The sequence below is a fragment of the Gorilla gorilla genome, chromosome 12 (assembly GCF_029281585.2).
Source record: "Gorilla gorilla gorilla isolate KB3781 chromosome 12, NHGRI_mGorGor1-v2.1_pri, whole genome shotgun sequence".
NCBI lineage: Eukaryota > Metazoa > Chordata > Mammalia > Primates > Hominidae > Gorilla > Gorilla gorilla.
Genome location: NC_073236.2, coordinates 109,336,470 through 109,349,398, shown reverse-complemented (window position 1 = coordinate 109,349,398; position 12,929 = coordinate 109,336,470). Strand labels below are relative to the sequence as shown.

Below are 12,929 nucleotides of genomic sequence, written 5' to 3'. Positions count from 1 at the left end.
ATTTCCAAACCACTACAATAGGGGTCAACAAACTGTTTCTTTTTTTTTTCTTTTTTTTTTTTTTTTGAGATGGAGTCTTGCTCTGTCGCCCAGGCTGGAGTGCACTGGCGCGATCTGGGCTCACTGCAAGCTCCACCTCCTTGTTTCACGCCATTCTCCTGCCTCAGCCTCCGGAATAGCTGGGACAATAGAGACGGGGTTTCACCATGTTAGCCAGGATGGTCTCGATCTCCTGACCTTGTGATCCGCCCACCTCGGCCTCCCAAAGTGCTGGGATTATAGTCGTGAGCCACCGTGACCGGCAACAAACTATTTCTGTAAGGGACTAAGTAATAAATATTTTAGGCTGTGGTCCATACTATCTCTGTTGTACCTATTTCCTCTGTCATTGTAACAATGAAGCAGCCATGGGCAATATACATAAACAAATGAGTATGGCTGAGTGCCAATAAAACCTTATTTATAAATAAACACTGAAATTTTAATTTCATGTAATTTTTTCATATCATAAAACATTCTTCTTGTGGGCCATATATACAAAGACAGGCAGCAGAGTGGATTTGGTCCATGGGCCATAGCTTGCTTCTTTCCACATTAGAGAACAAAGGGAGGGAACAAAGGAAATTAATTTCAATTAAGACAGAAAATGGGAGAAAAATGGACCAGGGTAGGGGGAGCAAAAACCACAAGGGAGTATAACAAACAGGAAACATAAAATGAGCTATCAGGAAAAGAAAAAAAAATCCCAATAAATGTGAACAGCATAAACTTTTATCATAAAGACAAGAAATTCTCAGGGTGTAGCCTAAATGATAACAGGGTATTAGATAATCAGGGTGTATCTCTGCTGTAGAGCAGTGCTATTAAAGTATGATTTGTATAACAATACCAGTCAGCAAACTGTTAATATTCCACAATAAGATAAGAACAGAAATAGAGTAAGTATTTAGAAAGTCTTTTTTTTTTTTTTTTGAGACGGAGTTTCGCTCTTGTTGCCCAGGCTGGAGTGCAGTGGCACGATCTCGGCTCACTGCAACCTCCGCCTCCTGGGTTCAAGCGATCTCCTGCCTCAGCCTCCCAAATAGTTGGGATTACAGGCATGTGCCACCACGCCCGGCTAATTTTGTATTTTTAGTAGAGATGGGGTTTCTCCATATTGTTCAGGCTGGTCTCGAACTCCCAACCTCACATGATCCGCCTGCCTTGGCCTCCCGAAGTGCTGGGATTACAGGCATGAGACACCATGCCCGGCCTAGAAACTCTTATAATAATGTGACATTGTTACCACATCCATGTTTGAGATTATTTTTCTACTAACTCATTGTATTTCACAAAACTCAGTTCATACAAGTTTGGAAAATTAGAAAGAGAAAACTGGTTTGAGAATTGCTACAGAGAATAGAATGCAGTTATTTATAAAATGAAGTAATTCCCTATGTATAGACATGGTCAATGAAATAAACACATTGTAGGACAGTGTAGAAGGTATGATCGTGTGTGTGTGTGTGTGTGTGTGTGTGTGTGTGTGTGTGTGTGTATGACCAGTCTTAACTGGAACTAACATGTTTTTTAAAAGCACCAATCATGTATGTAACAAATTTTCAAGGAGTGGAAAAATTCACATCAATTTTTTTTTTTTTTTGAGGCAAAGTTTCACTTTTGTCGCCCAGCCTGGAGTGCAGTGGCACAATCTTGGCTCACTGCAACCTCTGCCTCCCAGGTTCAAGTGATTCTCCTGCCTCAGCCTCCTGAGAAGCTGGGATTACAGGCATGCACCACCATGCCTGGCTAATTTATATATTTTTAGTAGAGACGGGGTTTCACCATGTTGGCCAGGCTGGTCTCGAACTCCTGACCTCAGGTGATCCACCTGCCTCGGCCTCCCAAAGTGCTGGGATTACAGGCATGAGCCACTGTGCCCTGCCCACATCAAATTTTTAATCATGATTACAAATAAGAGATTATGACTGGTAGAGTAGGATTGAGGGAAGTGGTGATAAAGGAGTATTTTTATGTTTTAGTCTACTTAAATTTGTATTATTTGACTTTTTTTATAGTACATGTATTTCTTTTATAATGCTTTTAAAATGTTTTATTTAAATTAATAATCTCTTGGCCTTTCGAATAATTGCCACTGGTCAATTGACTATCCATTCAGAAAACAAACAGTTTTAACCTCTGCTTCACATAATCCACAAAAATTCACTTGAAATGTATCAATCATGAACTAGTGAAAGTTAAAACAGTAAAGCTAATAGAAGAACACATGGAATAACGTCCTAATGAGTTTGGAATAGGCAGAGATTCCTTAAGCGGAACACAGAAAACACCAAGTACATGGAGAAGAGTATATATTTATATTCTGTGTATGTGTATGTGTGTGTCTGTGTTTATACCTGATGGACTTTATATCCTAAAAACTAAGAAAAAGACAAATCAATTAAAAAAATACACAAAAGGTTTGTAAGAGGTACTTTACAATGAAGAAATCTGAACGACTAATTTGAATATAAAAAGGTGCTCATTTGGCCAGGTGTGGTGGCTCATGCCTGTAATCCCAGCACTTTGGGAGGCCTAAGCAGGTGGATCACCTGAGGTCAGGAGTTTGAGACCAGCCTGGCCAACATGGCAAAACCCCGTCTCTACTAAAAATACAAAAATTAGCCGGGCATGGTGGCCTGTGCCTGTAGTCCCAGCTACTCTGGAGGCTGAGGCTGGAGAATTGCTTGAACCCAGGAGACGGAGGTTGCAGTGAGCCGAGATCACACCACTGCACTCCAGCTTGGGTGACAGAGCAAGACTTCGTCTCAAAAAAAAAAAAAAAAAAGGTGTCCAGCATTATTGTATAGGAAATGTGAATCAGAACTACTACACATGAATTCTAATGGCTAAAATGAAAAGAACTCCTAAGATTAAGTGTCGGGGAAAATATAGATAGAGCAATCTGAATGATCATACATTTCCAGTGGGAGTGTCAATTGGTATAATCACTTTGAAGAACTGGTGCTATCTACTGAAGCTGAACAGACATAAACCCTATGAGGCAGCAGTTTCACTGCTGGTTATCTACTTAGCAGAAATGGGTGCTCAGGTTTAACGAAAGACAGGTACAAGATTATCTATATTAACTTTATTCCTAATAGACAAGGAATCTTCATAAGAAGTATAAATAAACTGTATATTGGTCTACAGTGGTATATTTATATAATTGACACCAGCAGTTATATTGATACTGGCATTGCAAAGAAGAAAATACTGCCACACAACATAGATGAATCTCGTAGACAAAATATTGAGCATAAGAAGCAAAATACATAAGAATATATACTGTGTGATTCTACTTACATGATTTGTGGTGTTAGAAGTTGGAGTATTGGTTTTCTTTTGGGAGGGGAAGTATTGACTGGAAATGGGACACATGGAAGCATTTGAGTATTTTAGAAATGTTCAATATCTTAATTGGGTGATAGGCATATATGTATATGTGACAATTTATTAAGCTCTATACCTATATATACTTACTGTCTGCACACTTCACTGTAAGTTATACCTCTATAAAAATGTTTAAAAAACACCAACTCAGTCATTACCCACTTATCTGAAATTCTGTCATTATTGTATACCAAATCCTTAACATATTCAAGGACTTTTATCTAAGTCTTGCATTCATTTCCATTCACCTATTTTTGCAGGTGTACTTTTGATTTAATCATTGTTGCTTCATGATACACTTGTTTAATGGTTCATGTCTTTCCTGCTTATTATTCTGTTGCAAAGTTATCTTGAATATTCTCACCTTTTTATTATTATAATCTATAGCTTTATTTAATTTTTGTCTTTGTCAGCCAAATTCTCACACACCCTCATGCTATTGAAATTGGCATCACTGGTTGAGATCATTGGCATCACTGGTTGAGTTCAAAAACATTGTATAATCTCTTCATCTGTTTCTAGTTAAGTAATTGTCTTCATGTGGCTCTTGCAAGTTAATTAGGTTTATTTCTGCACATTTTGGTTTTGCTGTTGTGAATAGGAACTCTTTTGTTACATTTTACAATCCTTGATGTAATATTCTTGATATTATTGTAACTTGTTAATTAATAATAGCTACCCATTGAACACTCTGTGCTAAATAATCTTATTTGTTTCTCTCATCAATCCCCCTCAGGTAAATACTGTTGCATTGTGCTCATTTTATATTTGAGTCTGAAGGGTGAACAGCTGGCTTGTAGTGGTTTCACTCCAGAGCTATACTACTTACACACACTGCTCTGTGGGCCTAAGTGTCCTCAGATGAAGGACAGATGTGTGGGAGCAGGCAGTGTGCGGTCATGTCCAATACTGGTGGATGAGACTGACATTATAGTGACTAGTAACTGGATGCTTATCAGCAAGACTTATACACTGAAGTGAATTTTTTTGTACATGCTTATTTATATATGTAAAATACAGTATTCTAGTTTGGACTTACCCAGGCCAAATAAAGTGTGGTGTGTGTGTGTGTGTGTGTGTGTGTGTGTGTGTGTGTATTATTTATTTATTTTGACACGGAGTCTTGCTCCATTGCCCAACTATGTTGTTGTGTGGCTGAAGTGCAGTGGTACGATCTCAGCTCACTGCACCCTCTGCCTCCCAGGTTCAAGCAGTTCTCCCCGCTCAGCCTCCCGAGTAGCTGGGATTACAGGCAGCTGCCATCATGCCTGGCTAATTTTTGTATTTTTGTAGAGATGGGGTTTCACCATGTTGGCCAGGCTGGTCTTGAACTGCTGACCTCAGGTGATCCATAGCCTCGGCCTCCCAAATTGCTGGGATTACAGGCATGAGCCACCATGCCCGGCTATGTGTGTATTTAATCACTGGTAAATAATTTAATGATTATGTATATGTATTATCAGGGTTCTGCTGTATTTACCAAATGATGATAGCTGTTGTCTTAGTTACGTTCTTTGTTTGCAAGGAACTGCCAGCTGAAATAATAAGAGTTTATTATTCCTCTATTCCTGCATGGCAGGAAGAGAGGTGGATTCTTATGGATATCCAAGAGGTGGATTCTCATGGATATCCAAGAGGTGGATCCGTAGACTGGCTAGGACTTGTGGAGATTAAAACTGTCTTTTGTTATGAATCATAGTCAGCTTCAGGGGGCTTTTGCCCTTCACTCTCATATGCTTTTATTTATTCTTTTTGAGATGGAGTTTCACTCTTGTTGCCCAGGCTGGAGTGCAATGGTGCAACCTCAGCTTACTGCAACCTCTGCCTCCCGGGTTCAAGCGATTCTCCTGCCTCAGCCTCCTGAGTAGCTGGAATTACAGGCACCTGCCACCACGCCTGGCTAATTTTTTGTATTTTTAGTAGAGATAGGGTTTCACCATGTTGGCCAGGCTGGTCTTGAACTCCTGACCTCAGGTGATTCACCCGCCTCAGCCTCCCAAAGTGCTGGGATTACAGGCATGAGCCACCACACGTGGCCTCTTGTATGCTATTTTTATCCTGCCTCAGCCCCTCTGCTCTTTGGTCTGTCCATTTGACTGTATCCTACCAACTTGTCTGGTTTCTCTGTGGTCCTAGGTGAAATTTCTGAGGGGGAACATTTGGTTGGCCTAGGTATTTACTGTGTTTGTCCAAGCTCTTCATGCTTTGTGGGCTATTGGACAGACTATTGGATTGATTGCCTCAGTTAGGTATCTACTGTAGTAGTCTGGTCATTGTGGCCGGGGAGATGGCTGGTCATCTAAAACATGGCACATCTAGGGCTCCCTCTTCAAAGAGCAAGGGTGATTTGCCCTAGAGAAAAGGAATGTAGTCATAGTGTACACTCTGATTAATGTGTTTAGTACCATTGCACAATTTCCCTTTTCTTTTCAATGACATAGAAAGTGGCTAACATTGAAAATAGCAGTTGGATTTAGAGACTTGAGTAGTATCAGAAGGGAAATATTAAAGAGAATGCTTATATACTTGACGACAGTCTTTTGCTTACTGCTCTGTAAGCTGTCAGCACACATTCTTTTATCTCCTGTAGATATCTTGGTTAAAATATCTGTTTAGTTAGGATTGTTAAAATTTTGGATAAGTTAGTGATAAATACTAGGGAAAAATTCTTTCCTTAATATTTTAATAGCTAGTTTTCGCTTGAAAAGATAATTTTGAGAATTTTGCAAACCTCAGGATTACCAAATCTCTTTTAGGATATTCTCTTATATATATGTTAGTTATTTAACCCAAGATCAGTGCTGAATTTATGCTATATCATGAAATGTTTACGATAATAAATAATATATAGTAAAACCAGAAAACTGAAATATTGTATTCAATAATACGTGGATATTGGCAATAAAATTATAGGTAAATTTTATTGTTAAATTGATTCTAGGTTGGGCCATGCAGGCTGCTGCCTATATCTTCATTCATAGGAAATGGAAGGATGACAAGAGCCATTTCGAAGACATGATTGATTACTTTTGTGATATTCACGAACCACTTCAACTCCTCATATTCCCAGAAGGGACTGATCTCACAGGTAAGGTAGCCTGGGTTTGGCAAAGTTAGAAATCATGTAGTCTAAACTTCTCATTTCTCAGATGAAGTAACTGAACACCAACAAGAATAAGGGCTCTTCCAGGTGTGGTGGTCCATCCCTGGAATCCTAGCTACTCAGGAGGCTGAGACTGGAAGATGGATTGAGTCCAGAAGTTTGAGACCAGCCTGAGCTACATAGCGAGACTTCATCTCAAAAAAACAAAACAAAACAAAACAAAAAAAATTAATGGCTCATCCCTAAGGTAACTCAGTTAATCAATAGCATGTCAGGACTCAGAACTCTTGGTTTCTAGCCCATTGAATTTATAGTAGGCAACTCCAAGTGGTCATATTATTCATACTTGCCATCTTTGAACTTTATATTTTAAGCCTCAGAATATATTTTAAAATATCAGGCTTTTATCTTTATGTAAGTGTAATTTTAAAATCATGTTTTAGGTTAATGTTTATCCTCCCCTACCTGTTGTTTATATTATCTTATCCTCTTCTAAGGTATTTATTTATCCATTAGACCCTTCCTCCTCCTCAGCGTCTTCCTCATAAGAAAAAGATCTGATAGTAACTAATTTCAGTTATTGTTGATTTACGTTAATAGGTTACCTTTCTCCTGATATTTAAGCCCTATCCTTGCTACAAGCAGGAATAGCTTTGCCCTTCTTCAAGAAAACTCAGCCATCATTGAGTTGTAGCAAGGACACAGGAAGACATTTTTATAACTTTTTGGCCTTCCTAAATATTAAACTTTTTTTTTTTCTTTTTTGAGCCTGTCGCCTAGGCTGGAGTGCAGTGGCATGATCGTGGTTCACTACAGCCTTGAACTCCTGGGCTCAAGCTTATAGTATCTGGGACTACACCAGATACTACCACCACACCTGGCTACCAGATTTTAAACCATATAGGCCAGGAATTGCCAATGGATTTCAAGAAAGTCTTAAAAAGACTGAAAACAAAATACTCAACAGTCTGTCGTCCTTACTAAATCAGTAGTTTTCACACTTTTTAAACCATGGATTATTTTTGCAGATGAAGCCTTCTATCAAGGATGTTAGATAATAAGATGGATAAAAGCAGAACTGCTCTGGTTGATACTGGGAGGGGTGACGGTGGGGGCATAGCTTAGACAGAAAGTATTTCTGTAGAATCTTTGGACTCAAAAGACTAAAATTTACTTTTGATAGTCCCGATAACTTCAAGAGAAATACAGCAGAATTTGAGAAGGATTCAGTGGATCTTACAGCTCTGCTGTGTAAGGGAAGACAGGCTGAAGCAGGAGAGAACTGAAGTCTAAAATCTGAAGTAGTATGGGCAGGTAGAACATGAACTTAACTTTCAAATTTTTGGTAATAGACTAAGAAGGGCAACCCTTGGAATTTAAGAGAGGAGAACAGGTAAATGAACATACTATTCACACTGTGCACATAATAATTTATGGAACTCATTATTACAAAAGAGAGTTCAAGATGAAAAATAGACATTACATACATATTTAAGCAAGTGAATAGGTGACTGAGCCATAATAGGTTGTTAAGGGAAATTAAGGTATTTTAGGATTTACTATAGGTAGCAATGAAGAGATCTTTGACACATCTATTGCAGATGGAACTGAGCTAAATGAACGGTGGCACTTTTTTTATACTAGTGAGATCTCTAAAATGTATGCCAACTGTGTAGTATATTTTTGATTTTTTACAGTTGAGATTCTAGAAGTGGTTGGATCACAGAGGATAATACTGAGGATAATAATGGCTGCTTGTTGAAGCTTGAAAATATATTATTGTAAGTTGTAAGTTGATTTCCAAAACTAAATTATCATTAGGAAATTATAAGTGACAGGTGGCCATATTTAAATTTTATAATATTTAGAATGTATAATACCTAAATTTTGATATTGAAATATCAGCTTTATTTAATAAATATAGAGTATAGAAAGCCATTCACTGAAATGATAGGTTTATATTTGTGAATGCGAAAATGTACACCAAAGAATGCCAACTTTGAAAGTTATTTGGTAAATAAAAACTAATGAAAGAAAGGTCATATGTTACTGCTACATTAGTGTTAATATGTTCATACATTAGACCTTCAGAGTCATAAAATGTATATGTAAAACTTTTTTCATTCTGTATTTGTTCTCAGGTTTCTTTTTGTAGGTGATGAACTCTCCATCTAGTTGCATAATTTTGGAGTCCATAGTGCTTACCATTACATGATGTAGTTGCATATATATTTTAAATGCAAATGATGTTTACCTTTGAAGCTAGACTTTGCCAAGGAGAAAAAACAGACTGATCCTGAAGCTTTTAAACATTTTTTTAACAGTATAATACAGATAATTTTATTGAGTTGGTAAAAAATCATTTTAAAAAATAGGCTAACAAAATATCTCCAGTTTGGAAAAAGTATCTGTTAATTAAAAGGTGTTTAGTTACTACCATACTTAACCTTAAACTGGGTTTTTCAGCCCAGTGATACTGTTTTATAATTTAAGTTCTGAATCTAGCTTGCATGTACATTTAAATTAGTGCATTTAAATCTAACTTTACATATATTCTATCTTCATATTTTATTGTTGGTTATAACTTTTTAATGGAAGCAATATATGTTAATTTGGGAAAATTTGGAAACATAGAAGTATGCACAAAACTTGCTATAATCCCACTGCCCATAAGTGAACACTATTTTAATTTTGGTCCATTTCTTTTGAGTCATTTGGTCACACACAGACATATGTGCACCCATACATATGTCTTCGTTATTCTTGGCTTAGGGAGTTCTATATTGTATTGGCATATTAGTTAGGGTTCTCTAGAGAAAGAGAACCAGTAGGATGTGTATATATAGAAAGAGGTTGAGATTTATTTTAAGGAATTGGCTCTTACAGTTGTGGAGGTTTGGTAAGTCCACGATCTGTAGGGTAGGGTGGCAGAGTGGAGATCCCAGGAAGTAGTTGAAGTTCAAGGCCAAAGGCAGTCTAGAGGCAGAATTCTTTCTTCCTTTTTGGGGAGAGGAGGGCACTTCTGTCTTCTTCTGTTAAGGTCTTCATTCACCTGATTTGATGGGGCCTACTCCCATTGTGGAGGGTCATCTGCTGTACTCAGTCTACTAATTTAAATAGTAGTCTCTTCTAAAAAATACCTTCCCAGAAACATCTAGAATAATATTTGACGAGATACCTGAGTATCATGGCCTATTAAAGTTGACATATAAAATTAGCCATCACAATTAGTATATGATAATTTTGAGTTCCATTTCCCTGATTTGGAAAGATTCTAACAATTATGTTATTGCATATAACATAACACCTATATACATAAAACTTATTCTTTTTAATACGTATATGAGTGCCTGGATCTTTATCCCTACTTTCGTGAAGTTTACGTTCTGTGAGGAAAGACAGATGATAAACTAATAAGTTAATAAAAATATGTCAGTCATAAGTGCTATGCAGAAAAATAAGGCAGGATAAGGAGAGAGAGAGTCATAGAAGGGGTGTAGGGTGCTGTTTTGTTTAAGGTGGTTAGGGAAAGCCTCTCTGTTAAGTTTCTATTTAAGTAGGGACTAAATGAACAAAGCAGAAAACCATGCAGCTGTATGGGTGAAAGGCATTCTGGGTGAAGGGAGGAGCAGCAACTGCACAGATAGATCCTGAGGTGGGAACATGCCCAGCTGGTTTGAGAATAGCTGCTAGTAGTCCCATGGGTGGAAGGAGTGTAGGAGTGGGAGAGTTACAGGGAGTAACATGACAAGACAGGAGGCTGTGGTCAGAAAGTGGGATGCTAGTGCAATAACGGAGTCTGGGGATGAGTAGATGAAGTAGGGGGTAGATGGAAAAGTCTGCATCTCTAATCTCTCTGTATTTCTGATCATTTTTACCGTCCCACATTGTGACTGTTTGTTTTAGAGCTGTTTATACTTGTACTCACATTCTACAACAGTTCAGTTTTGCTTTCAGAATCCCCAGAGTTTTATAAACTGAAAGACCAAACTAAAGGGTAATTACTACTCATCTTTGTGGTGTCTGTGGGATTCCTAATCCCATTTAAGGTCCTGTCAGCTGTCTATAATATAAATATTGTTTTGTAGCCCCATGCCCAGGATATCCTCAAATGAATATGAGAGGAACTTACTACTCTTCATGTGTAGGGCCTTTACTTTTGACTTGCCTGGCTCAATTCCTTTATCATAAAATGATGTAACACCTTCTATAGGAGTGTTCTTTGAATATTTCAGTGTTGTGGAAGGCGTCTATGGTTTTTGGAGACTTTGAGGACTCCGTGATCTTAAATTTACTCCTAGTAAAGTTGTGTCGATATAGATATTTTTCTTGTGACTTGGAATAATAGTTTATAAATTTCGGAATGCAGCTGAGGATTGCGGGTTCTAACATCTGCTGTCATCAGAAAGTATTTCATGATCTCTCCCAGCAGTTGAGGCCAAATTTCTGAACACTTTACTTTTTCCAAATGTATTTGCTGAATAATGGGTTTGGTTCTTCTTGGAACTTGTAAAGTTACCTCATGGAATGGAAAAAGAAGGTTTTGCCAACAACTGGAACATGTACTTGACTCCGTAACTATATTCAGCCAAACCATGTTCAGATATTTGTACATGATGTGCTAATCATATGCCCATTTTGTTATGGAGCGGTTTGGGTTAGTAATATTAGCATACTCTGTGCCTGAGCAAGGCAGATATTTCAGTTTACGTTGAAGGCCTAAATTATTGGGTTTTAAAGAATGTTTATCTGATATATTTGATTGCTAGTTATTTCTTCTGGATGTCTAGGTCATTGTATTTTGTTAGTGTCTTTGTTTTATTTTATTAGCATTTTATATTTTAATATTTCAGTTTTGTTATATAGGGATTGTTTTATAAAAAATTTAGTTATTAGCATTTTAATTTTCATTGAATGTTGACTTTTATGAAATCTTTTAAACAAATTAAAAGATATGAATATGAATTTCAGAAAATGTATAAAAATCTATTTATGCCTTTGTTATAATTTTTTTAAATTTCAGTAAGTATAACCGAGCATCTCAGCTTTGAAATGCATTTTAACACTTTTTTTCTTTAGTCTTAGAATATAGCCTCGAAATGTACTTTGAAACTCTGTTTTCCTTCTGTTTCCACTAGACACTTCCTTGCACCATGTATGCTTATCTACTATATGCTTGCTTAGAAATTCCAGGGGCTAATTTTGAAACAAACCAGGCATGGAGGCCCTGTGGAACCCTCCCACTTGGGGGAATCATGAACAGTTAGTCCGCTACCATCAGGCTGAAGTCAAAGTAATGCCAAGTGGACCTCCGGATGGCCAGTTACCCAAGATAGCCATCGGAACAAGACACACAACCCTGTGCCATTCAAACATCTCCTATAGCAAGTTTCCTTTTAAAAACACTATGATAAATTTTAAAACTTAAGATGGGACTTTAGAACACTAGTTCACTATCTTCTCAGTTTGCTGGCTCTCTGTTTAAAACCTGCTTTCCCTCCCACCAAACTTGGCCTCTTGTGTTTGGCTTTCGAGCAGCAAATGGCCAAACCTGGGTCTGGTTACATAAGTAGGTCTGCGATCTTGATAATGGACCATCTGCAATGTTTGTATCTTCTCATTTGACTCAGTATTCAGTAATTATAGAATAATTAACAGCTATTTTTTATCAAAAAAAAATTCTGCACTTCTTTCCTTACCTTGTTTGTTTCCCTTTAGTTTATGATTTATAATGGTCCATTGTTTTGTTTAGAAAACAGCAAGTCTCGAAGTAATGCATTTGCTGAAAAAAATGGACTTCAGAAATATGAATATGTTTTACATCCAAGAACTACAGGCTTTACTTTTGTGGTAGACCGTCTAAGAGAAGGTAAGCACCCATTTCAAAATGTACTTTTTAATAAAAGTGGCAAAAATTGCTAAGCTTTATATATAGCCCTTTAGAGTTTGTAAAGGATTTTTTTACTACTTGGTCTCAAGAAATGAGATATTGTATTTTTATTCCAAGTTGGCCTATGTACTAAAATGTTTTGCCATGTATTTGTTAGAGATATAGAAGAGATCTCTGTAAAAAATTCTTTCCCCTTTTTTGGAACAGACATAACTCTATATTACATATATATATGTGTTTGTATATAGAGAGTTAGGCTATAATTCCATTTTAGGATATTTCTCCAAGTGGCAAAAATGTCTTTTTTTTTTTTTTTTTTTTTTTTTTGAGATGGAGTCTTGCTCTGTTGCCCAGGTTGGAGTGCAGTGGTGCTATCTCGGCTCACTGCAAGCTCTGCCTCCCAGGTTCCCGCCATTCCCCTGCCTCAGCCTCCCAAGTAGCTGGGACTACAGGTGCCCACCACCACGCCCAGCTAATTTTTTGTATTTTCAGTAGAGAGGGGGT

At 37.4% G+C, this 12,929-nt stretch overlaps 1 protein-coding gene across 10 annotated transcripts in view; it reads left to right on the top strand.

Annotated features, from left to right (window-relative positions):
• LCLAT1 (lysocardiolipin acyltransferase 1) overlaps positions 1-12,929 on the top strand; it is a 197,241-nt gene that overhangs the window by 109,792 nt on the left and 74,520 nt on the right. For all 10 annotated transcript variants that reach the window (XM_004029056.5, XM_055378816.2, XM_055378811.2 and 7 more), the window contains 2 exons: positions 6,374-6,520; positions 12,288-12,404. In XM_004029056.5, the coding sequence (XP_004029105.2) occupies positions 6,374-6,520; positions 12,288-12,404 (264 nt within the window). The remainder of the gene's footprint in view (positions 1-6,373; positions 6,521-12,287; positions 12,405-12,929) is intronic.